Here is a 26648-nt window from a genome sequence, read left to right as displayed (position 1 = left end):
CATGCACAGGATGAGGGGGTCCCAGGGAGACACCTTGATTCCCTCAGATACTCATCAGACTGAGAGCCAGGGAGGGAGGGGCAGTCCACACAGTAGGCCACACTGTAACGGCCGCTCCTGTGTCCAGGCCGCGGCAGTGTAGATGTTTTACTAGGAATTCATCAAGACCTCCCTTGTCTTGGTGACCTGGTGAAGTGTGTCCTCCAACCACTCCAGGGCCCGGCCCCTCTGTGGGCACCTGGGGGCTGTCAGCCCTTCCTCAGGAATTTCGGCTGCCACGACACTGGAGAGTGGAAACCCTGCACAGGGAGAGGAGATGCCCCTTCCCACAGCAGGTGACGTTGCCTCCTGGGAGGTGACACTGGTACAGTTACATCCACTTAGCAGAATGTCACTTCCAACAAGGAAGGCAGGACATGGACCCCATGGAGAACTGGGGCCTGTGACTTCAGCATCATGGCAGAGTGAGTCGTTCCCTTTGTCTCTCTCCTCTAAATTACAACTAAATGGACATTCATTAACCAACAGGATTCCCTATACAACACACTAGGACGCCTGAGAGATCCTTGCAGCCATGCATCTGAAGCTGGGGGGACTGGATCCCTGGGAAGCAGTGGAACCAGGTGAGTGGCCCCCTCTCCCTCCCTGGGAGCAGCGATCTAAGTCGTGGGCCCTCACACAGTGGCCAGCGTGACTGTCAGAGGAGGCAGGGGCAGCCCAGCCTGCATGTGAACACTTTCAGAGTTGTGGCCCTGTCCGCGGGAGTACCCACTGTGCCGTGGTGGCCCCACTTGTGAGAACACTCCCCACTGAGTGGCTTGGCTCAGTCCCCAAAAAGGAGCCCCCACTAAGCGCAGCAGGTCAGCTGAACCACGCATGAGTGCAGACTTGGCCCATGCGTGTGAAAGAAAGCACCCCTCCCCTCCTGCCTAGCACACCAGCTCGTCTGGCCCCCCGTCGAGGGCAGCAGTCCTGCCCCAGAGCAACCTGCTGGCAGAGCACAGAGGATGCGCCCACACATGTGCTTGACCTGCCACGTGGCTGTGGCCAGCCCGTGAAAATGCAGAGCAGTCCTACTAGCACAACTCCCAGCAGACGGGCTGGATCAGAACACAGAGCTTCTGCTCCCCCCCAGCGGTGGCAGGTGGAATCTGTGACCTGATATGACCACAAATGCGCTGGCAAAGGATTAATTCATCGAACACCATGAAGAGCTGCAGTAACACTTCAGAGCAGAAGGAAAATGACAAGTCTCCAGATACCAATCCTGAAGTCACAGAAGTTTACAATCTAAATGAGAGAGAATTCAAAATAGTGTCATAAAGAAATTCAATGATTACAAGAAAACTCAGAAAGACAGTTCAGTGAGCTCAGGAATAAAATTAATGAGCAGGAGGAAGACTTCACCAAAGAGACCGAAACTCTAAAAAAGAACCAAACCAAACAGAACTTCTGGCCATGAAGAACACAATTAATGAGATAAAAAATAATCCAGAGGGCCAGCCTCAGTGGCCTAGTGGTTAAGTTTGGTGAGCTCCGCTTTGGCAGCCCAGGTTTGGTTCCTGAGCGTGGACCTATACCACTCGTCTATCAGTGGCCATGATGTGTCAGCAGCTCACATACAAAATAGAGGAAGGTTGGCAACAGATGTTAGCTCAGGGTGAATCTTCCTAAGCAAAAAAAAAAAGAAGGAAAGAAAAAAAATCTAGAATCAATTAAAAATAGAGCTGACGTTATGGAGGACAGAATTAGTGATTTAGAGGATAGAAATATAGAAACGCTTCAGATGGAGGAGAGAGAACTAAGATTTTTAAAAAATGAAGAAATTCTTCAAGAAATATTCAACTTAATTATGAAAAGCACCATAAGGATTATAGGTATTCCAGAGGGAGAAAGGAGGGAGAATGGAACAGAGAGCTTGTTCAAAGAAATAGTAGCTGAGAACTTCCCAAACCTGGGGAAGGAACTGGACTTACAAGTATACGAAGTCAATAGAACTCCTAATTACATCAATGCACAAAGACCTTCTCCGAGGCAAATAGTAAAACTGGCAAAAGTCAATGACAGAGAATGGAATGATATATCCCAAATACTGAAAGACAAAAGCTTTCAGTGGAGAATACTATATCCAGTGAAACCATCCTTCAGATATGATGGAGAAATAAGCTTCCCCAGGTAAGCAGAAGCTGAGGGAGTTCATGACCACTAGGTCTCCCTTACAAGAAATGTTGAAAGGGGCCCTCCCATCTGAAACTAAAAAGCGAAAGTTTACAAAACCTTGAGCAACGAGATAAATAGAATCAGAAAATTGCAGCTCTATAGCAGGATAGGTTAGTAAACATTTAATTATAAAAGAGAAGGAAAGCATCAAAATAACTATAAACACATCAGTTTAGTCACAAACTCCCAACACAGAAAAGAACAATTTGTGACAACAATAACTGAGAAGGGCAAGAGGAGAGGGAAGGAAACTCTTTGGCTAATGGAGATACGAGGCTATCAGAAAATGGACTATCTCATCTATGAGATCTTTTATACAAACCTCATGGTAACCGCTAAACAAGAAATCAGAGCACAGACACAAATCACAAATAAAGAGAAAACTAAGAAACACACCAAACTGAAATGGCAGACAGAAATGCAAGGGAACAGGAACAGTGGAGATATAGATCAGCTGGAAAACAAGAGAGAAAATGGCAGCATTAAGCCCTCACAGATCAATAATCACTCTAAATGGATTGAATTCTCCAATCAAATGACGCAGAGTGGTTGGATTAAGAAACAAGATCCAACAACACAGTGCCTCTAGGAAACACATCTCAGCTCTAAAGACAGACAGAGGCTCAAAGTGAAGGGATGGAAACGATACTCCAAGCAAATGGCAAACAAAAGAAAGCAGATGTTGCCATACTTATATCAGACAAAGTAGATTTCAAGATAAAAAAGGCAGTGAGAGACAAAGAGGGGGGCAGTATATAATGATAAAAGGGACATTCCATCAAGAGGACATAACACTTATGAATAAATATGCCCCTAACACAGGAGCACCAAAGTACATAAAGCGACTATTAACAGACCTAAAAGGAGAAATTGACAGCAACAGAATAATAGTAGGGGACCTTAACACCCCACTCACATCAGTGGATAGAGCATCCAGACAGAATGTTGGCAAGGAAATAGTGGACTTCAATGATACATTAGACAAGATGGACTTAATGGATACATATAGAACATTCCATCCGAAAACAGCAGAATAGACATTCTTCTCAAGTGCACGTGGAACATTCTCAAAGATAGACCATATGTTGGGAAACAAGGCAAGCCTCAACAAATCCAAGATAGAAATCACATCAAACATCTTTTCTGACCACAATGCTATGAAACTAGAAATAAACTATAAGAAAAGGGCTGGTAAAGTCACAAATATATGGAGAATAAATAACATGCTACTGAACAACCATTGGATCAATGAAGAAATCAAAGGAGAAATAAAAAAAAACCTGGAGACAAATGAAAATGAAAACATAACATACCAACTCTTATGGGATGCCCCAAAAGTGGTGCTAAGAGAGAAATCTATAGCAATGCAGGCCTCCTTCAACAAACAAAAACCTCAAATAAGTAATCTTAAACTACACCTAACAGAACTAGAAAAAGAAGAACAAACAAAGCCCAAAGTCAGCAGAAGGAGGGCAATAATAAAAATTAGAGCAGAAATAAATGAAATACAGGCCGGCCCAGTGGCATAGTGCTTAGGTTGGGATGCTCCTTTTCAGTGGCCCAGGGTTCGCAGGTTCAGATCCCAGGCATGGACCTAGTACCTCTTATCAAGCCATGCTGTGGCAGCTTCCCACGTATAAAATAGAGGAGGAGTGGCACAGATGTTAGCTCAGCAACAATCTTCCTCAAGCAAAAAGAGGAGGATTGGCAATGGATGTTAGCTCAGGGCCAATCTTCCTCACCAAAAAAAGAAAAAAAAAAGTTACCCAAAACAAAAACCTTTCAAGAAATAAATGAAATAGAGACTAAGAAAATAATAGAAAGGATCAATGGAATTAAGAGCTGGTTCTTTGAGAAGATAAACAAAATAGACAAAGCCTTAGCCAGACTCACTGAAAAAAAAAAAAAAAAGAGAGAGAAGGCTCAAATAAATAAAATTAAAAGTGAAAGAGGAGAAATTATAACAGATACCACAGAAGTACACAGGATTATAAAAGAATACTATGAAAAACTATATGCCAACAAACTGGACAATCTAGAAGAAATGGATAAATTCTTAGACTCATACAACCTTCTGAAACTGAACCAAGAAGAAACAGAGAATCTGAATGGACCAATCACAAGTAAAGAGAGTGAAACAGTAATCAAAAACCTCCCCCAGAAAGTCCAAGACCAGAAGGTGGCTTCTCTGGAGAATTCTACCAAACATTCAAAGTTGCATTTCTATACACTAATAATGAACTAGCAGAAAGAGAACTCAAGAATACAACACCATTTACAGTCACAACAAAAAGAATAAAATACCTAGGAATAATTTTAACCAAGGAGGTGAAAGACCTATACACTGAAAACTTTATAGTTTTCATTATTGAAAGAAATCGATGATGACATAAAGAGATGGAAAGACATTCCATGTGCTTGGATTGGAAGAATAAGCATAGTTAAAAATGTCCATACTACCCAAAGCAACCTACAGATTCAATGCAATCCCAATCAGAATCCCAATGACATTCTTCATGGAAATAGAACACAGAATCCTAAAATTCATATGGGGCAACAAGAGACCCCGAATAGCTAAGGCAATCCTGAGAAAAAAGAACAAAGCTGGAGGCATCACAATCCCTGACTTCAAAATATACTACAAAGCTACAATAATCAAAACAGCATGGTACTGGCACAAAAACAGGTATACAGATCAATGGAACAGAACTGAAAGCCCAGAAATAAAACCGCATATCTATGGACAGCAAATCTTTGACAAAAGAGCCAAGAACATATAATGGAGCAAGTAAAGTCTCTTCAATAAATGGTGTTAGGAAAACTGCACAGCCACATGCAAAAGAATGAAAGCAGACCGTTACCTTACACCATACACAAAAATCAACTCAAAATGAATTAAAGACTTGAAGGTAAGATGTGAACCGTAAAACTCCTAGGAGAAAACATAGGCAGTACCATCTTTGACATCGGTCTTGGCAGCATCTTTTCAAATACCATGTCTACTCACGCAAGGGAAATGAAAGAAAAAATAAACAAATGGGTCTACATCCGACTAAAAAGCCTCTGCAAGGCAAAGGAAACCAGGAACCAAACGAAAAGACAACCCACCAACTGGGAGAAAATATTTGCAAATCATTTATCCAACAAGGGGTTAATTTCCAAAATGTATGAGGAACTCATACAACTCAACAAGAAAATAACAAACAATCCACTCAAAAAATGGGCAGAGGAGATGAACAGAAGAAGATACACAGACGGCCAACAGACACGTGAAAAGATGTTCAGCATCACTCACCATAGGGAAACGCAGATCAAACCTACAATGAGCTATCACCTCACACCCATCAGAGTGGCTATAATTAAGACAAGAGATAATATGTGTTGGAGAGGATGTGGAGAGAAGGGACCCCTCATTCCCATTTGAGTGGGAATGCAAACTGGTGCAGACACTATGGAAAACAGTATGGAGCCTCCTCAAAAAATTAAAAATAGAAATACCAGGGGGCCCGGCCCGGTGGCGCAGCGGTTAAGCGCGCACATTCCTCTTTGGCGGCCCGGGGTTCGCGAGTTCGGATCCTGGGTGTGGACATGGCACCACTTGTCAAGCCATGCTGTGGCAGGCATCCCACATACAAAGTAGAGGAAGATGGGCACGGATGTTAGCTCAGGGCCAGTCTTCCTCAGCAAAAAGAGGAGGTTTGGCAGTAGTTAGCTCAGGGCTAATCTTCCTCAAAAAAAAAAAGAAATACCATACAACCCAGCCATCCTCCTACTGGGTATCTACACAAAGAACTTGAAATCAATACTTCAAAGAGATCTCTGCAGCCCTGTTTTCACTGCAGCATTATTCACAATAGCCAAGACGTGGAAGCAACCCAACTGCCCACCAACTGATAAATGGATGAAGAAGATGTGGTGTATACACAATGGAATGCTGCTCAGCCGTAAAAAAGACAAAACCATCGCATTTGCAACAACATGGATGGACCTCGATGGTTTTATACTATGTGAAATAAACCAGACAGAGACAGACAAACACCATATGATTTCACTCCTATGTGGAAGATAAACACACAGATAAGCAGAACGGATTAGTGGTTACCAGAGGGGAAGCGGGTAAGAGGGTGGGTGCAAGGGGTAAAGGGGCCCACGTGTATGGTGATGGATAAAGCCTAGACCATTGGGGGTGAGCACGACGCAGTCTATACAGAGACATATAATAACGGACACCTGAAATTACACAACATTATAAACCAATATGACCTCAATTAAAAAAAAAGAACAATAACAAGTGTTGGTGAGGATGTAGAAGAAAAAAAGAGAATGAACTAGGGCCTTTGAGGCTGAGCGGAGGAGGCCGCGGACCCCGCCCTGGCTTTGGCGCCCCTGCAGGACCCGAGTCAGGTCTCGTTTTGGCTGCATCTCGGGGGCAGAGCTGGAACCAAAGGTGAGAACGACTCACGATGACAAGGTTCTGGGCAGTTCTCCCCAGCTTCCCATGCCTGATGTGAGCAGTGAGGGACCTCGCTCTGGCCCAGGCAGCAGCCACCACTCCTGCCTGAGCTCAGCTGCTGGAGCGCAGTTCGCAGCAGGCTCCCCCGGGACGTGTGTGGAGAGAGACAGCTCAGGAGCTCTGCGTTTCTCCCAGGCTCTGGGGACGCGGATGCTGCGGGGCCCCACGCCGAGGACCGCGGGGCTAGGACGGGCAGGCCTGCGCCTCTCCCTCCAGCAGGCTGAGCACACGGGCTGGACTAAAGCGAGGCCTCTGCCACCGACCCGGCAGGGAGAATTCGGGAAAAAACAAAGCTGCTCCTCTTGGGGCAGAGCGGCTGCTCGAGAGAAAGTGAGAAATGGTGGCTTTTAACCCTTACTAATACCATATAAAACAAACCAATGTAGATTGTAAATGCAAAAGGTAAAACTAAAGCTTTCAGAAGAAAAAAAAATAGGGATAGGTAAAATTTCACTAAACAAGACACAAAATGCTAACCACAAAGTATAACGGGTAAATTGGACTACGCTCAAATGCAGACCTTTTCGTCAAGGATTTCATAGACTGCAACACTCCCGTCCTGCACGTGGGCAGGTGGAGACCGACCAACTGCCTAACCTTCCATCGGGGTCACTGGATGTCACGGCACGGGGCCTCCCTGAGCCTGTGGGCCCCGAGGAGGTGACCCGTAACAAGATCCGGCAACCAGACACCTCCAGGGACTAAGCCTGGAGTCCTTTTTAGATTTCAAATTGCTTCCTGGTGATAACAGAAAGAAGAACGGCACCGTGTCCCATTTAGAAAAAAAATGTGGATTCTTTTCTCTGCCCCTGAGGCCTCACATCCTTCCGCCTCGTCCCACCTCTGCAAAGTCAGCTGCTAGCCCCCTGCCCTCTACCACCCAGCCCCATCGGTCCCCTGTATGTACGTTTGTCTCCCCTGCATGGTCCTGAGCCCCATGGGGGCCAGGGCAGGGAGCGTGCGCCCTGCTTCCCACACAGCCCAGCCCCATGTCGGCCACCACACAGGCCCTTGGGGAACCCTCTCGTTGGACGAGCCAGTGAGGAGTTTCCTCACCTCTTTCCAGAAGATGAAGAGGGTCCCGCTGATGATGGCGGCAGCCGACAGGAGGATTCGCAAGATGAGGGCTCTGCTGAGGATCGTGTCCTTGAGGTTCCGCGGCGGCTGCCGGAGGGTGTCCTTGTCAACCGGCTCGACCCCCAAGCTGCTCAGAACAAAACGGGACACTTTGAAAAAGCCACAGAGAAAGGGTGGTTTTGAAAAGACGTGCGACGATTAAATAAATAAGGACCCCTGAAGCAGATGCACTAGTTGGCAAATGACTCCGGGTTGTCCTGCCTGAAACTGGGGTGCTCCCAGTCTCACGGGGACCTCCCCGTCCTCACATCCTTGGACCTCTCCCTAACCGCCCAGACCCTCAGCTGCTTCCGGGGTGCTCCCCAACAGCCTGGACCCCATGGGCAGCCGTCTACCCCCTCCACCCTCATGCCTGCCCATCTCCAGCCATCCCCAAACACGGGGATGGAAAGCCACCCCCAGCGGCTGACCACACTGTGGTCCTGGATCCACGCCTGGTCACTCCTCATGCTCAGGCAATTTGTATCACCATGCGGGGACCCCCTCACCCCCCTGCCCAGGTTGGGCCTGGCCTCGTGCCAGCTGGCGTGGGTAAATGGGATCCAGGCCCTGCCACGGAGACCCCCCATCAACTGAGCAACAGTTGCCTTCAGCCGACTCTGAAACAGTGGGATTGATGCTGGACCCACAACAGACAGCGCGGGGGCACTGAGGAGGGAGCAGGCGGGGTGGGGCCCCACTCTGTGCAGACGCAGCCGCGGTCCAGCTGTGCTCACGGCCCCGTGCCCAGGGAGAGCGTGTAGAAGAGGTGAGCCTCGTGCTGGGCCTGGAGGGAATAAAGGAGGACCCTCCTTCCCTCGGCAGCTGTCACGGTGACGGTTAAGTTAATCCCGGTAACGAGAGCCCACCCCATTTGAAACAGCACCTCTATGTGCTCAGACCCAGTGATCCTGGCTTGGTCCTGCAGGGCTTCCTGAATGCAAGCTCGCTCTTTCTCCTGCATCATTCAGCTAGCCTAGCCGTCCCTTCTCATTCATTCATTCAGCTGATAATTTACTGAGCACCTACGTGCCAGGAACCGTTGCAGGAGCCAGGGATTCTGCAGAGAACGAAGCAAAAGTCTTGCCTCCGTGAAGCTGACTCTCAAGGGGAGATGGATTATAATCAGATAAATAAGGAAATCTATGTATATTTTCCCCTCCAGGGAAAAATAAAGCAGGGTAAGGTGACTGAGAGTGAGGAGGCTGCTGTTAGAGTAATCCAGGAGGACTTCTTGGAGGTGGTGAGCTGAATGAAGAGAGGGATTGGGCCACGCAGGTAGCCCAGGGACAGCATTCCAGGCAGGGGGGCAGACAGTTCTGCCTGCATAGGTGCTTTCTCCAGTGTCCAGTGCATTCCACTCTGTCTCCCTCCCCCGACCCAATGCACCACACTTAAGTTTCCTGGGACTCCTGACAGCCAGCGACTGTCTTTGCCCATCTCTGTAGCCCCGGGCCCCTGCACAGAGAAGGGGTACAGTCAGTGGAGCCTGGCACAAGTGCTCCCGGCCAGCCTGGTGCCTCACCTCTGCGCGGGTGGCCCGTCCATGATGATGTTGATCCATAGGATCTGCATGGCATTGAGAGGGTTGGGCAGGTTGCACACAGTGGACAGAGCGATGAGGCTCAAGGCCGAGATGCTCCTGCGGGACACAAGCGGCAGACACACGGCACCGTCAATGGCCGCTCGCCAGAGGCAGACGCAGCACCTGGCGGCACTGGGGATGCTCGACTTACGTGCTCAGCTGAAATCGGACAAAGTTTTTGATGTTATGGAAAATCCCCTTGCCTTCCTCCACTGCATTCCTGCGAGAGAGCAGAGAGGGTTTGTTCACAGAGGGGGCCTGGCGGAAACGTGCGCTCGGCTCCGTCAGCTGCTAAAGGAAGTCATGCTGCCACCCAGGGGTGACATGCTCGGACCCTTTCCTCCCGTCCTCCCTGGCTGGCGTTCTCGGAGACACACCCGTAAGGAGGATGATGTGCTAACGGGTGCCATCAGCCGCTGGGGACAGGTCCCTGAGCCATGATCGCCCTTCTGTCCAAGGACTGTCAGTTACTCTGTCACCCGAGCCCGGGGCCCCAGCCGTTGCCCAGGCCTCTTGAGGGGCCTAACGTGCCTCGGTGGGTCACCCACGACAAGAGGCACAGCAGACCCAGTAAACCTGGTCCCTGGATCCAGGAGTGGCAAGAAGGGAGGGCTAGGAGGTTGAAGATATCAACTACTGTATTTTTAGAACAATTTTTGCAGAAGTCCTTTAAAAAACTTGATCTTGAGTCACGAACGTAGAGAACTAATTCCTCCTCTGTTTTACTAGAAAATTCTGCAAAAGAACTAAAACTGAAGGGCTATATATATATTAACTGCATTTTTTTCTTTTCCTCAGGACGACGTGTTTTAAGGATTCCCATGGTGAATCCATTAGTAAAGAAAAGATGCCTTTTATAAAGTCGATCAGCACACCAAACTTCAATGTGGGTTCAGATTTTTGGTATCAGGCTTAAGACAACTTTTCTCCCAGCCCCAATTACTGTGATTTACCTATGAGTGAAGTCTTAATTAGAACTAATTAAAATTAGAACTAGAGGAAAGGTAAATTTATCCAGAGAAAAATATAGAAAAGTGAAACAGGATAAAACAGATTTTTCAGAACCTCAGAACCTAGAGTTGGCATCTGTATTAATGCTTTGGGCATTTCTGTCCAATCTCTGTCAATGCATGAAACATACATAGTGACACAAACACAACGCTCCACTCAAACTGAATATGTTCATTTTTAGCTTTTTTCACTTAACACTACAGTGTGAGCATTTTTCTGTGTCATTAAAATGTTTTTTTAAAACATGATTTTTTCTTTTTTGCTGAGGAAGATTGGGCCTGAGCTAACATCTGTGCCCATCTTCCTCTACTTTATATGCGGGACGCCTGCCACAGCATGGCTTGACAAGCGGTGCCATGTCCGCACCTGGGATCCGAACCAGTGAACCCCGGGCCGCTAAAGAGGAATGTGAGAACTTAATCGCTGCGCCTCCTGGCCGGCCCCAAACCATGATTTTTGATGGCCACACAGTCTGCCAGGCCCTTGCTGTTGGCACTAGGGCTGGTCTAGGATTCCCGTATAACCAGCTACCGTTCACAGGCCACATGCACCTCTTCTGTATGCCCCACCCCGCATTTTCCATCAGTGCCTGAAATGCACCCTCAGGCTGCAAATTACGGTTCTGCTGCACTTGTCTGTAACATTCCCCTGGGTGCTGCATGCCACCAACCTCAGGGGGGCCCCATGACCCTGCTTTAAGTGGTGTGCGGGTCTGGGGACACCTCGTGTCTCCAGCGCAGCAGATCCCAGGGGGCACCTGGCTGCTCCAGGCGTTTTTGCAACTAAAAAAACCCTGAAGAGCCACTTACATGATGGCTGAGAAGTCATCGTCCACCAGGATCATGTTGGCGGCCTCTTTGCTAACGTCCGTGCCCGTCTGCCCCATGGAGATCCCGATGTCCGCCGACTTCAGGGCGACCGCATCATTCACCCCGTCCCCCGTCATGGCCACGATGGCCCCCGACTTCTGCAAGGCCTTTGGAAAGAGGAGGCGACTGGAGGCCTGCAGCCTGAGGACCTTCCTTCTAGTCCCTTCCTTCCCGCCTGCTGCCCTGCCTCTCACACCGCCAGCTGACAGCAGGGACCGCGCCTCTGGAGGGCGCTGGAGTTGGCTGGCCCGGGTCTGAATCCAGTTGCACCTGCACCGGCTGTGGGAACCGGGCCAGCCTTGGACCTCTCAACCTCAGTTTCTCCACCTGCAAAGTGGGAGCAGCAGTCCCTCCTTCTCGGGGCTGTCGTGAGGCCTCAGCTGAGACCACGGGTGTGACGGCCCGGCAACAGTAAAGGCTGGCACGTGTTGTCCATCACCATGGCCACAGAATAACCGACAATCGTCCCCTGAAACCGCACGGTGCCCAGTAAGTATTAACATTTCCTTTGAGGAATAACTTGCACAGAAATTTACTCTGTAGAACTAAAAAAACCCCAAAAATAACGTAAAAGAAAAAACACGACCACCAGCAGAGTTAAAGAGCCCATTTTCAAAGTGCGTGTGTGCAGGGAAACCAAGCACATGGCAGGACTCTCGTTCCAGCGCTTCCATTTTTTGATGCACAATCAGAAAATCACGTCAGTTCTTTACTCGGCACCTGCTGTGTGCCAGGCACTGTGCCAAGAGCTCTACAGTCCCGGCTTCGTCTAATCCTCTGGCCAACCTTGTGACTCAGCTGATGTCATTCATATTATCCCCATTTTACAGATGAGGAAACCAAGGCTTGGAGTTAATAACAAGAATACCCTGAAGAGCACTCGACTCACGGAGGCTAGCCTCTTTTTAGTTTTCCCTTGGCACCACTCAATTCCTGCTGTTTTCGGTGTATGTGGCCAAGGGCCCCCAGTCGTCCTCTCCCCAGAAGCTGGGACAAGGTCCCCACTGGTGTAGCCACCCTGGACCTAGAGAAGGAGGCCACAGCTTGAGGATGGCCGAGGTTCCTGCCAGCATGAGTCCTGGCCCACCCCGTGGGGGAGAGCCACTGACACGGCCACCCTGGCTTTACCCTGAGGGACAAACGAGGGACAGCCTGTCCCCTCACATGGCGTACCTTTATGATCTTGAGTTTATGCTTCGGGCTGGTCCTGAAGAAGACGGACACCTGGACACAGAGACGTGAAAGAGCCGGGTCAGTGCATGCAGAGCTGGACACAGGCCCCTCGGCCGGAGCCCTGGGAGGCCCCCACCTTCCGCACGCGGTCAGCCAGCTCGTCCTGCTCCATGCTGTCCACCTCCTCCCCGGACACGGCTTTCAGCTGCCCGTTGCACAGGCCGATGTTCCTTCCTGCAGGGGGAGGGAGGACCCGTTCTGAGGGCTGCCCCTGCCTCCACCCCCCCTGACCTCAGCCCCTGCCTTGGCCGCAGAGAATCCACAACAAAACCACGATGGCAACTGCATCCTGAGCACCTGCCACGGAATTAAGCTGCAAGAGAGGCCTTCTTATCCCAGCTTTAAAGATCGGGAAACTGAGAGGGAAGTGACTTCCTCAAGGTCATGGAGCTGGTAATTGGTAATTTTGTAAGCTGACATGATTCTGTCTGATTCCAGAGTCTATGCTCTTTTCACAGTACCAGGCTGCCTCAAGACAGAGGGGTAAGAAAACCAAGGCGTGACAACCCTCATAGCAGTAATAAGTAAACTGCAAGGAGGAGGGCTGTTAACCCTCTGCTGATGAAGAGCCTGAGGGTCAGAGTGGTTCAATGATTTGCCAAGGGCACACAGCTAGTGGCAGAAGCCAGCCTGGAACCGTACACTGGGAATGATGCTGCTTGTGAAGATGAAGTGAGATCACGGATGGAGGCCCCTGGCATACAGGAGCTTCTCAGAATACATAAGGTCTTCTCCCCTTTTGGAGAACCCGCCAACATTTCAGAGACAGCATCCTCAAGGGTGGAGCGCTGGTCCATGAATCTCAGCTCTGTTCTAAGTGCTTGGAAGGCAGGTGCTCGTCTCGAGGATTAGCCAACGGCAGCGCCCCGCTGGAAAGGACGGGCAGACCCCTTCTTCCTCACCCCTGGCTCTGCTCCCTGCTCACCTATCGCCAAGGCCGTCTCCAGAGCATCTCCCGTGATCATTTTCACAGACACGCCCGACTCAGAGAGCACCTGTACCGCTTCCTTCACGCCATCTCTCGGTGGGTCGATGATTCCGACGAGACCCAGAAATGTCAGTGCTCCCAGCTCGGGCCCAGAAGCCAGGGCCAGCACTGAGGAGAGAACGAGACCCGTGGAAAGTTCACTGGGGGCCGAGGGGGTAGGTTTTAGTCAGCCCCCGCCCCCATCGCGTCCCAGAGCCTCTTCTGTCTGCAAGGGGCTTGAACGTCCAGTTCCTGGACTACAGAGGGGAGGCAAGGGTCTGCCCTGTGGCCGTCAGGCTTGTGCAGGGCAGGGATCTTGATTACTCACCCCAAACCCAGAGAAATGCTGGACGACTGGCCCAGCAGGAAAGACAACTTTTGTCCGCTGGTGGCATAAAATCCCAGCCCCACTCAACCAGAGTGGCCACGAGAAAACCTGTGAGGTGGCACACGGGGGGGTTCCTGGCAGTTCTTGCCCTTCATTTGCTCTGTGCTCACTCCTCTGTCACCTCCAGCAGCCACCAAAGGTCAAGAGAACGTGTGGGAGGGCGACACAGGTGAGAGGACGCTGGCTGCTGGCTCCTCTTGGCCGTGGTTGTCTCAGCGGCACAGAAGCTGGGCCCAGCTCCTGGGGGCAGTGCTCCGAGGGGGGGTGGGGCGACAACTGACCTTACTTTGTCACCTATGACACTGGAGGGGGCTGTGGCCAAGAAGTCTCCAGCTGTGCCTCCTTCTTGCTCTGTCATAACACTGTGCCAATAACGTGGGTGCCGTTTGCCAATAATGTGGGCGCCGTGTGCCAACGGCGTGGGTACCGTGTGCCAATAATGTGGGTTCTGTGTGCCAATAATGTGAGTGCTGTGTGCCAATGGTGCAGGTGCCGTGTGCCAGTGGTGTGGGTGCCGTGTGCCGGTGTCATGTGCTAATGGTGCAGGGGTCAGTCCTCCCCATTCCCAGTGCTCCCCTCCCCACCCTGCCCCTGGGGTCCACAAATCCTTGAAGACCCATCATGACTGTGCTCTCAGTCCTGGAAAGAGTCTGCAAACTCTCTGTCCCCAGAGGACCCCACTCCCGCCTCTGCTCCTGTCACCCTCACCCTCCTTGTCACTCTGTGGGGTCGTCATCCTTTTTAGGGGCTGGTGTCTGAAGCCTGCACCCCTCTGGGGGCTCCCACATCTGTGGGGCCTGAGTCCCTGGCGTGTCTCTGCGCCTCACCCACAGTAGGCCCTCCATTCACACTCGCTGGGAGATGAGGCACGTGCCCTCTGCCTCTGCTCCGCTGTGGGCTGGGGAAGACCACGGGTCTCTCTATCTCCAGTCCCCAGGATACACTTTTCCGGGAGGCAGGTTGGAGATGATCCATTATAAATATGAGAGGATCGAGGCTTGACTGGGGGTGGAGGTGGAGTCCTGGCCCATCTTCACGGCTGACCAACCCTCATCACATTCACCTTTGAGGACCAGAATGGGTCTTTAGGTTCCAACGCTTTGCAGCCAGACAGGTCTGAGTTTAAGCGCTGGCTCCACTATGGACTAGCTGTGTGGCTCAGGCTGGTTCCTCAACCTCTCTGGGCCTCGCAGCAGCTCGGTGGGGATTCAGGGAGTGGTCTCAGTGTGGCACGTGGCAGGGTGCCCGGCACACGAGCGGGGCCCAACTGGCGGGAAGCGCCAGGAGCAGGCGTGGACTTAGAGGGCTTGTGGCCACGACTGACCTCAGCTGGCTGGTCAGCTGGCCAGGGGTCAGTAACAGGTGGGAGACACGCTTATTAATCTGTCGGGTCTTCAGTGACGCTGTGTCAGTGTCGGGAGTCGTGTGACGTGAGCAGATGCGTAGTTACTTTACAGCTTGTATCAATTGTAACAACAACAGCCAAAGATGCACCCGTTTTCTTCCAAGCCCCCCTCCTCCACGGACTTGCCCCCACAGCACCTGCTGCCGTGCCTGCCTTCTCCAGGTGGGGAAACCGAGGCACAGCCTTTACCTGCAGGCCTGTTTTAGACCTGGCACAGCACAGACCGTTCTGGGGGACCCTGAGATGTGTCAACGCCTCTGCTTTGGGGGGACACACCCTCACTCAGGAAGGGACGACAAACGGCTCGGTGTTCGCCAACCTCAGCCCGGCAGCTGCTCTGTCCTTGCTCTGCACGCTCGTCAGTGAGCTGCCGGCCACTTGTCATTTCTGTTCCCCGAGGGGGAAACCAGGGCGGCTGGAACCAGGCTGGCAAGGCCAACACTCCTCGTGTTCCCTGAGAGAAAACGAGTGTTCCAGGGTGTCTGTAAACACTCTGTCTGGAAACGGGCAGGCTGACAAATGACACCATGGGAAGCATGCGTCTAATGTCAGGCTGTCAGGGAGGGCGCTGGCCCCGGTGCGGAAAACTGGGAACAGCCAGGGAGTAGGAGGTCTGCCTCGATTTAAAAGCGCTCTGGGTTCTCCCGACAGTCAGCAACAGGTGCAAAGACCAACCAGGAAAACCGATGTTTCTGGTGCATCCCATTCGCCCACCTTAGAAAACTCAGGAGGGAGGGCTCCCAGTCTTCTTGTACCCTGGGACACGCCTGAGCTAACAGGTGTCACTGGGGGGCTGGCCTGGGGTGGGGGCTCTCTATCTCTCATCTGGCCATGAATTCCATGCTTGCTTGGCTTCCATTACACACCGTCCGACTGCTATTGCGATCAGTCACCGTGCTGACTAAGGACCCCGCATTATGTGCTCGCAAGTTCAATATGACACGCAAACTTGAAGCTCGGGGCCCGAGCCGCAGGCACTCACCCCGCAGGCCGAGCGAGCCCATCCTCTTCTCCTCCTGCTGGCAGAAGGATCTCTGTTGGGGCGTCAGTGGCAGGGGGATGCCCCCGTTGTTGTACATGGTACAGTAACGGATCACTTCTTCAAAGGCCCCCTTCATGAAATAAATGTCTTCCTGCTCCTTGAAAAGGACAAATGGGAAAAAAATGTGCTGTCATTGGATGCTTCAGCCGTTCGTGACCATCGCCTCATCCACGCAGAGATGTTGACGGAGGGGTTTATAGTGGACTGTCATCACTCACCAACACAGGACAGGTCAGAGAAGCCACAAGAGAGCCACACGATGGACTACTATGCAGCCCAGACAAGGAGCGAGCTTGATCTGCACCTCCCCTGCTGTACGTTCAGTCCCCTTGTTAATGTCGCCCAGAGCATCCCATACATTTCTTTAATTGGTCACATCTCAGTCGGTGTCATGCCTTTAGGTATGTCATTGACTGCGAGATGTCTATTTCAGGTAGACTGTTGCAGGCACCATTTCCATCTCGTTCCCCCCTGCACTGGGCTAGTGAGAGTGAAGCCACATGAGTAGCTGACTGTTTGCTTGTGCATTTGTTAAGCTCTGTCCCGGCTGAACTCAGTGGCAGGCGCTGTGGGTCATACTGGATCCCCAGCATCAGCCCAGTGCCCACCTACTCATGGTGGGCCGTGAATGAGCTCGTGTAACTGACAGGGAAACATGCCCCAGACATCATTTTAAGGGAAAAGAGCAAAGTGCAAATGCTATACACAGCATGACCCTGTTTTCAAACTCCCACGCCACGTGTTGCGATGCTCACATTTGGAGTCTGGGACACTCTCTCCCAGACTGAAGGGCCGGGGAGTGGGGTGGGTAGGGAGAGAAGAGGGCAGAATTACAAGGACCTTCCACTTTTTAAGTCACATTTCTATAATTTTTTCCAATGAGAATATATTACCATTGCTTTTGGGGGAAAAAAAGATTTGAAGGTATTCAAACATTTTTAAAAATTCATAACCCCTGTATGCACCCAGAATTTGTGTGCCCATCCATGCGTGGCAAAGACCTGGGATAAACTGGCCGAGCCGCCCACTGCCCCCAATGAGATGAGAAATCTCAGCATGGGCAAAACATGAGAGATTCCAGGAGGCGTGGGAGAGAAGGGAAAGGTGGAGAAAAAGGTGGAAGGCAATAAAAAACTCTTTTTCTAAAAAAAAAAAGCTTTTTTTCACTGCAGAAAATCTAAAAAGCTGCAGAAAATTAAAAAGAAAAAAAGGAAACAAAGTCAGCTGTAATCCCCAGCCAGGGGTACTCATTCTCGTTTGGTACATATTCCTCTAGTCACTTGTAACATGTGCACATGTGTGTATGTCCGTGTGCATGTGTGTCCGTGTGAGCTCACAGTTCACACCATTTGTGGTGGATGTTGGGAAGGCGCCTCCTGGATCCCTCTTGAGGGATGAAGGATTGTTCCCCACCGTGACAGCTGACGAGCTCATGTGTGTGAAGAACTCGCACTGGGATGGAAGACAAGCTGGCAATGGGGTTGGGGTCAGTGGGAGCTCATGGCTGCTCACTAATCAATAATCATATTATAGGCCGGTGAGTCTCCCAGCGGAGTGTGCCTCGGAACCCCCAGCAAACAGAGTGCTGGCTCCCAGTCCTGGAATTTCCGGAGCCTGAGGATCTGCTTTCCTAACAAATTCCGAGGGGCTGCAGATGCTACTGATCCAGAGACCCCAGTATGAGAACCAGTGACTCAGATGAAAATCTCAGAAATGGACTCGAGAGAATCCAAGGTTTGTTGCTATCAATTGTATTTTCACGTATCTGGACCCTTGAAGAAGCAGATAGGAACTCTAGATGCTTCTCCCTGACGGCTGCATCTTGCTTTGGGGGGGGGGGAGGGTAGGAAAGGGGCGGAGACACACTCACCTCGTTCTTGGGTCTGCACTCCACTGCCATCCACTTCTGCTCCGAACTGAAGGGGATCTCTTTTTTTCTCACGTATGAATCTTTAATGTCGCTTAAGTCCATCTGGGATAATAGATTGGGGCACTGTCAGTGAGTCTTCCTAAACCAATCTTTGTGCAACGTCAGTCCATTTAAAAGATTCATTACTCTAACCAGCTTGAGCAGAAATCTAAGCTAGAATTCAGCTAGAAGCTGAAATCTGCTCGAAACAAAAGCCCGAGGGGTTTCTGCCAGGAGGAAGGTTTCAGACTTGAGGACGTAGCAATTTCCCAAAACGGAAAGCCTGGGTTAGTGGGGTGGCCTGCTGTCACAGCCTGGGGGCCTTGCCTGGCCTGACATTCATTCGCTCTTTGATGGCTTTCTGGCCAGTTACTTGACATCTCGGAGCCTCGGTTTCCCCAACTCTTACGGAATCACTGGAAAGGGGTTAGAGGCCCGCGGAATGTTCTGGAGCCACACAGCATCTCAGAGCCCATCTCTTCCACCAGTCAGCGGACGGCCTGAGGATGTCTGGGGCCATTTTCTCCCATTGTCACTAAGCTCCCCCATTCCTCATTCGCTCAGACAGCCCGAGATTTCCCACCTTCATTGCCAGGGCGACCAAGGCGCCCTCCGTGGGCTGGCCCATCACGGTGTTTCCTCTGATGATTGCGTTGTTGGCGACACAGCCTGCCTGGAAGGGGGGATTTCCCACGTCTTTAGTTAATACTTGGAGCCAGCACCCATCAGGGTCCTGGGCTCACTCAGGCACGTGAAAAAGTCAGACATGGACAGCTGGACCCATTTTTGTGGGTACAAGTGTGGGGTGACAGCGAGTGACTCCAGTGGGTGTGGGTTTCTGTTTGGGGTGACTAAGTGTCCTGGAATTGGACAGTGGTGATGGCTGCGCAACGTTGTGTGTATACTAAACCCACTGAACTGCACGCTTTAAAAGGATGAATTCTGTGGTATATAACTTATACCTCAGTTAAAAATAATAATTAAAAAAAGAAAAGGGGGCTGGCCCTGTGGCCGAGTGGTTAAGTTTGCGCGCTCTGCTCCAGTCGCCCAGGGTTTCACTGGTTCGGATCCTGGGCACGGACATGGCACGGCTCATCGGGCCATGCGGGGGTGGTGTCCCACACAGCACAACCAGAGGCACTCACAACTAGAATATACAACATGTACGGGGGGCCTTGGGGAGAAGAAAAAAAAGAGAGGAGATTGGCAACAGATGTTAGCTCAAGTGCCAATCTTAAAAAAAAAAACAGGGGCCAGCCCTGGTGGCACAGGGGTTAAGTACACATGTTCCGTTTCGGTGGCCTGGGGTTCACCTGTTTGGATCCTGGGTGTGGACATGGCACCGCTTGGCAAGCCATGCTGTGGTAGGCGTCCCACATATGAAGTGGAGGAAGATGGGCACGGATGTTAGCTCAGGGCCAGTCTTCCTCAGCAAAAAGAGGAGGATTGGCAATAGATGTTAGCTCAGGGCTAATCTTCCTCAAAAAAATATAAATAAATAAAAATTAAATAAAAATTAAAAAAAAAAAAAACAGAAAAGGAGAAACAAACACAGGAAAAGAGCATGGAGGTGGATCCCAGCTCCCTCCCTCAGTGGCTGGGTGATCTTGGGCACCCACGCCCCCTCTCTGAGTCCCCTGTTTCTTCATCTGCACAGCTGAGATAATAGGGTCGCTGCGGTAATGAAGTGGGGCCCTGGAGGTGGGACTTCCACAGACTCATTAAAAATCATAGAAGACGAGAGCTCGGTTCAGACCTCACGGAGGGAGGGCACGCTATGTGGGGAGGAGCACATATCAACGACAGCAGTAGGCAGCGCCCAGCGCAGGCGTCTCTTTAAAGCCCTTCCAGCAGGCAGCAAGGAGCACAAACAGCTCCAGCTCTTGCCTTCCCTCTGATTTGTCATCTGTTTCCGGGCCACTGTGACAACCTGACCCCTGGGTGTGGCCCTGTCGTCAGCAAGAACCAGTTGGTCCAACTGCTGTTTCTCTGTCCAGAGAGAGCCCCCATCAGCTCCGTTTTACATGCATATTTCCGCCGTGGCGCCGCGGACACTTACCTCCACCAATTTCCCGACCGAGACGTTGCAAAACCCCTTAATGACTTTCTTTGACGGTAAAAGACAGACGGTCCCTTTGCCGCTGTACCCAACTCCGCTGACCTGCGGGGGCAGAGCCGCAGAAAGGAGGTCACCCAGAGTCAGAAATCCGCCTCCCCGGTGGGCCCATAATCTCTTTTTTTGGGATCCCTCCCAAGGACATACTCCTCCCCACGAACAAGGCTTCAAGCACGAAGATGTTCCCTGCAGGATTACGTTCCAATCAGAATACCTCGCCGACTCAGGGCCCTGCTCCAGTAAATCGCAACGGGATATTCTGCAGCCGGTAACGATTATGGTTACGAAAATGAAGTAACAGCATAGAAGAGTGCTTATGTTCTGGAACACGGCTGGGCACACTTTTATCATAGGGCCAGAGAGCGAATATTTCAGCCTTTGCGTCCCACGCAGTCGCTATCACAACTACTCAACTTGCCTTTCACGCCTTAGCGTAAACGAAAGGGTGTGGCAGCGTGCCAATCAAACTTTATTTACAAAAATGCACACTGGCCCCCGGGCCATCATTGTTGCCCCCTTGGCCTGCAAAGTTTTGTGAAAAGAATAGCAGGATACAAAATCGCACACTCAGGGAGCTCACAGCTGTGCCGAACGCATGAGAGAGACTGAAAAACACAAATAGAGTCCTCGTGGTCAGCTGACTGTGTGAGGTTATGGGTGATTGTTTTCTAGCTTCTCAATTTTGAAATGTGCTTATTATGGAAAGATAATTAAAAAATAAAGATGGCTACCCTAAATCAGTCATGTTCTTTGCTGCTATCTGTAGCAAGGAGATTGTCCAATAACCTGTATTTGTTTCTCACTGTTTTCTAGAAGACGTCACATGCTTTCTCTGGGAGGGAAAGGGTCTGCAGGGCATACCTTTGTCTCCAACCTTCTAAATCGCACAGGACTCACCTCAGCATGGAGCCCATCAGACGTTACAAGCTGGGTGACAGTCATTTCATTGGCAGTCAGAGTCCCTGTCTTATCAGAACAGATGACATTGCAGCAACCTGGCAGAAGAAAATATCAGAGTTTGTAGGAAAAAGAAGTCATTACTGTTAACTCAGAGGCTTATGGGACAACCAGGGTGACCAAACATGGCACCAAAATATCCATTCAAGCCAACTCACAAGAATCCAGCCAGCTGGAGTCACTCACCCAGTGTCTCCACGATGGGTAACTTCTTCACAATGACCCGCTTCTTGGCCATCCGCAGCACTCCCAGCACCAGCGTAACCATGACAACGATGGGCAGACCCTCTGGGATGGTGGCCACAGCCAGGCTGGATCAAAAGGCCAGACACGTCCCCTTTAACACATGCTCAAGGACGATGTGAATCCCAACTGGGCTGGCGACACTTTTACCTGGTGGAGCTCATCTCTGGTGTCCCAACGCCCCCATTCTGTTCTCTGTTTCCAACGCCATGGTGCACCTGCCTCCTTCTTCAGCATCCATTGCTCTGAGTTCTCGCCCAACAAAACCTTGCCTTTGGGAGGGGACCTCCCCTATGAGGCATCCACACTTCAGTGTGAATTAGTCTGTCAGTTGTCTTTGTCTCTTTAAGTGCTTTTGCATTTACATTGTTCTCATTTATTAGAAAAATCTTGGGCCCTATGAAAGGAATTTCCAGAATCAGGCAATAAGAGGGAAGTGGAATCTTTTTGTTCAGAATGTCCTCCTCGGGTCCCTTGAATTTCACTTTTCATTGGTCCAATGGTTTAAGGCACTTCCCATAAGGAAGCCAGACGAGGAAATTAAAGTTAAGTGAGGTAAAGTGACATAGCTCTGCCTTTGCCTGTTGCAGCAGATCTGTTTTGGGCATCTCATCACTTTTCTATTCTCTCTCCTACTCTTTCTGTACCATGTGACCCCGCCCTCCCATAGTCACAGCTGATTGGATTAGAGGCAAGCATGTGACTCAAGATGAACCAATGAGCCTCTCTCTTGGGAATCTGAATGAGATTGAGCACAGCATGCGCTTCCTGTGGGTGGTGTGTCAACACCGGATAGGCTGTTAAGAGGGACTCCTTCTGCCTCAACTATGGCTCCAGGACATTGGGACTGACTGCTCCCACAGGCCACACTCCTGAGCAGGCCTGGCCCAGGCAGAGGGCGGGTTCTGGACTTTCCGCTGACCTCAGGCCAATGAGGGTGGCTGAAGGGTTGAAGGGCAGGCTGGAGCAAGTGAGAGGGGGCCTTTGTGCAGAGCGGTGCCATGAGCGTCCCCACGCCACACCCCAGCACGGCTCACCCTCTGCAGTAAACACCCAGCAGGGCCCTGTAGGCATTTGGTAAATATTTACTGAATGAACAAACGAGAATGAGTGAACATATGGCAGGTGCTGAGAGCCACGCTGGCCTAGCACACGCCAAGCGCTTGACATGGGCTGTTCATACTCAGAAGGCCTGGCTGCTGGATGCCCGTGCACCCAAAGTCACACACGGCTATCACAGTTCACGAAATCAAGGACGCTGCTGATGGGGGAGGGCAGCGTGATCTCGTGCCCCACTAAGAAAGAAGAGATACTACCTGCCAGTCAAGGGCACGGTGCTTCCCCAGCACATTGCTTATCACATGCAGCCGGACCTCAGAGACGTTAAAGCATGAAAAAGAACATGCATCTTAGCATCAAAGAAATACGGTTATGTGCATGTGGCCTTTCGCCCAGAGACAATGGAGCATTCAGGAACAAGTTCTATAAACCAAGATTATTGAATTTGGTCAAGGGACTGTGACCAGTTTCTATGGTGACAGCAAGAAGACTTCCTCGGTTTTATGACTCAGGCCGACGAGCCCAGCTCAGCAAACATTTGCAGAGCCTTATGATGGGGACCTTCCCCACGTGGCGTGGGAAGGGCGGGTGAGCACGTACCTGGATGCTTTCCCCATCATGAAAAATTAATCCACAAGCTAATAAAGATTAGCCTGGACCAGGAAAAGCAAGTGTCCCTTGGATCGTCTTGAATGTCATTCTAGGCAGGGGGAATTAGGACCATTCTAAAGTTTCTAAAAGAACCATTCTCATTTTATTTATTTTGGAGAATCTCTTCCTGGCCTTCGATCCCACCATTTCTACCTTCTGATTCGGTGCTTTCGAGTGACTTTCGTTCTGCTAAAAATGGAAAAACCTCATCCTTTCCAAGTCAAGTGAAACGAACAGAGTAAATTTTCTCTTGGTCGCAAGTTTCCCACGGACCAGGCGGGGTGAATGCGACGAAGGGCATGTTCAGACAGGGGGTCAGAAAGGACCAGTCAATAGCCCTGGGGGGGAGGGCGGGGATGGACATGGAGCCTTTTTCATTATTTACCTGGAAATTTTTAATAGTCTTTTTGGCTCCCGGAACTTTCCGTGGTTACAGGATGGGACAGGAATGCACCATTATTTCAGGAGGGTGTTAAGCATCATGGCTTCTGAGCGCTCTGCTTTCCTGGGAGCCCTCAGGGCTCCGGCTTCTCTGTCCCTCTGCCGCCACACCTGCCTCTGCAGGCTTCGTCCCCTGAGCCCTCTTCCTGCCTCTTGCTGGAGCCCTGATTGGGGTAGTTTCTAGTCACAGTCTCACTGCTCAGCGTGTGCTCCCTGATCAGGCAGCATTCCACCCCCTGGGAGCTTGTTAGAAATGCAGAGTCTTGGGCCCCACCCAGACCCACCGAGTCAGGCCACCGGCAATCAGTGTTGAACATGCTTCCCCAGGGGCCCTTACGTTCTTAGGCTAAATTCTGAGAGCCAGCCCGGGTGGCCTAGCGGCTAAAGTTCGGTGCTTTCACTGCTTTGGTGGCCCAGGTTCAGTTCCTGGTCGTGGAACCACACCACCTGTCTGTCAGTTGCCATGCCTCGGTGGTGACTCACACAGTAGAACTAGAAGGATTTACAACTAGGATACACAACTATACACTGGGGCTCTGGGAGGAAGAAAAAAAGGGAGAGGAAGATTGGCAACAGATGTTAGCTCAAGGCCACTCTTACCCTGCAAAAAAAAAAAAAAAAAAGTCCGAGGGACTCTACAGGGATCCACTCTCCCAGGCTGCCCTGCCCGCACCTCAGACTCCACCTTCTACCGCACAGCCAGCTTCCCCTCCCCATCACCCCCTCTTCCCTCTTGTCTGTCACAAGCTGGGATCCACTTCCATCGCCATCAGTCTCTGTGTCAAGAACGGCCAACGCTTTTCACCTCTCTGCTCCAAAAGAGGAATTGTAACAGCCTGGCATGGCGTGTTGAGAAGGGTCCTGATGACATGACTAGAATCAGGAGAGAAGCAGAAGCTTCCCCAGGATCTGTCCCCTAACTGATTCCACAATCTCCTCTGCTCACGGAGCCCACCCCGTCTCCCCCTGGCGTCCCCCAGATGCACCATGCTGGGTCCCACCTCCGGGCCTTTGCCCAGGCCATCCCCTGCCGAGCCCAGCCAGCTCTGCTGTCAGTGGGCTCCTTCTCACCTCTCCAGCTTCCACTCCTCAGAGACACCTTCCCTGGCCACCTTTTCAGGGCACGCACCTTCTGATCTCCCTTTTAATCTCTCTCCCTGCAATTGTCTCCTTTGTAGCATTGATGATAAATTGTGATTACTTTATTAATGTTCACTAAAATTGTTTATATTTACTCTCCCCACCAGCCTGCAAACTCCGTGATCCGGTTCTATCTGGATGATGCAAACAGTCAACAGAAGCCCAACAAACACCTGTAGGGCAAATCGACAGCCTTGCTGATGGCTGGGAGGAGGGTAGGCAGTGGGGTGGTGGCACGTGGGAGAGTTCCTATCTGCCCGAGGGGCAGCAAGCGGCACTGACAAGGACGCTGGCTTTCGGTCAGAACGCAGTGGGTCTCAACCTGTCTCTCCCGCCCCACGATTCTGTAACTGTGGGCAAGCGTGTGAGCCGACACCTCAGTTTCCCCATCTGTGAAGTGGAGACCGGTTGCCTCACGGAGCTGTGCAGTGATGAACTGGGGGTCACACATTCCGTTCATGCTTCCTCCTCTTGTTACAGCACCGAGACCCCTGGGCACGCCCCCTCCCGCTCCTTGAAGACTCTAGAACCGCTTTCCTAGTGCTCTCTCCACTTGCTTCACCTTCTTGGCAGCTTCAGCATCCACGTGGATGGTCCTCCCCAGCCCTGCTCATAAGCATCCTCGCAGAGCTGTCGATGGTCAGTCACCCTTCTGTGTGGGATCCAGCTGTGACTCTCACTGGATCCCTCTCGTGCTCAGCTCGTGAGGATGGTTTCTTTTTCCTCTACACCCTCCCTCGCACGCAGCTGAGGCTATAAAGTCAGGAAACCCCGGTGGACTTGAGATCGTGACCTCGTACATTCAGAAGAAAACCTTGGGCTCTGTGATCTGCAGCTTAGAAGCCCTTCCTCGTGGCCACTGGCAAAACGCAAAGATGAGCCTGGCACGTTTCAGGGAAAAAGCCTGAAATCCAGCAGGACCGCCCGTACAGCACAGTGGCCTTATCTTCAAGGTTCCAACGACTTTGTGGGGAAAAGCCCAGACCCCAGTATTACCCCATTTATTTATAGATTATTTAAAGCTAAAACGTGAGGACAATGAACTGTTCGTGCAGCTTTTGGTTTCACACGGAGAACTATCTTTTTAAGTATCCTGATGTGGTTTGAATGTCTGTGTGTCTCCTTAGAGGAATTCTTTTTTTTTTAAGGAAGGAGGTGGACTTTATTTTTTGGAATTAGTCTGAGATGGGGTTTTCCAAATGTCTGTCATTGCATTTTGCTTTTACGGTTTTTGTCATGTGTGTGTACCTTCTATATTCTTTTTTGTGTGTGTGAGGAAGATTGGCCCTGAGCTAACATCTGTTGCCAATCCTCCTCTTTTTGCTTGAGGAAGATTGGCCCTGAGCTAACATCCATGCCAATCCTCCTCTGTTTCATATGTAGGATGCTGCCACAGCATGGCTTGATGAGTGGTGTGTATGTCTGTGCCCAGGATCAGAAGCAGAGTGCGCGAACTTAATCACTCCACCAGCGGGCTGGCCCCTGGGTACCTTCTGTATTCTAACTGCATAATATTCTCTAAACCAATTTCACTTTTCTCTTAAGTTTTATTCTTTCATCACCCAGGATCTGGCGTTAATGAGATTGTGTTTTTTAAGGAATGGCAAAGTGTCTAAAACCAGACACGGACTTTTCCAGTTTCCATTCATTCAAACTATAGTCGGTGAACACCTCTATAATAGGACACACTCCTGCCCAGGCGTGCATTTTGCTGGCCTAGCCTTCAATCAAGGCACACGGTGCAGTGTGACTGAAACACAAGGTCCCTGGTGTTTTTAAAGAC

At 50.7% G+C, this 26648-nt stretch overlaps 1 protein-coding gene and 1 long non-coding RNA gene across 4 annotated transcripts in view; one reads left to right on the top strand and one right to left on the bottom strand.

Annotated features, from left to right (window-relative positions):
• Positions 1 to 26648, bottom strand: part of ATP2C2 (ATPase secretory pathway Ca2+ transporting 2) — a 77400-nt gene that overhangs the window by 2371 nt on the left and 48381 nt on the right. Inside the window, exons 12-24 of one of the 3 annotated variants that reach the window (XM_046683542.1) lie at positions 21518 to 21642; positions 21272 to 21369; positions 20318 to 20419; positions 18842 to 18931; positions 18220 to 18321; positions 16290 to 16446; positions 13473 to 13643; positions 12624 to 12721; positions 12488 to 12538; positions 11255 to 11421; positions 9586 to 9654; positions 9375 to 9491; positions 7790 to 7937 (exon numbers count right to left, since the gene is read on the bottom strand). In XM_046683542.1, coding sequence (XP_046539498.1) covers positions 7790 to 7937; positions 9375 to 9491; positions 9586 to 9654; positions 11255 to 11421; positions 12488 to 12538; positions 12624 to 12721; positions 13473 to 13643; positions 16290 to 16446; positions 18220 to 18321; positions 18842 to 18931; positions 20318 to 20419; positions 21272 to 21369; positions 21518 to 21642 — 1495 coding nt within the window. The remainder of the gene's footprint in view (positions 1 to 7789; positions 7938 to 9374; positions 9492 to 9585; positions 9655 to 11254; positions 11422 to 12487; positions 12539 to 12623; positions 12722 to 13472; positions 13644 to 16289; positions 16447 to 18219; positions 18322 to 18841; positions 18932 to 20317; positions 20420 to 21271; positions 21370 to 21517; positions 21643 to 26648) is intronic. The other 2 variants (XM_046683543.1, XM_046683544.1) reach the window with 2 other exon arrangements.
• On the top strand, positions 3 to 26146 carry LOC124251081 (uncharacterized). The gene is made up of 3 exons (XR_006891673.1): positions 3 to 623; positions 17883 to 18083; positions 24973 to 26146. It is a non-coding gene; the product is annotated as an uncharacterized LOC124251081 (long non-coding RNA).

The sequence above is a fragment of the Equus quagga genome, chromosome 13, assembly GCF_021613505.1.
Source record: "Equus quagga isolate Etosha38 chromosome 13, UCLA_HA_Equagga_1.0, whole genome shotgun sequence".
NCBI classification, from domain to species: domain Eukaryota; kingdom Metazoa; phylum Chordata; class Mammalia; order Perissodactyla; family Equidae; genus Equus; species Equus quagga.
Note: the sequence above shows the minus strand (reverse complement) of the source record. Positions and strands in the feature narration are given on the sequence as shown.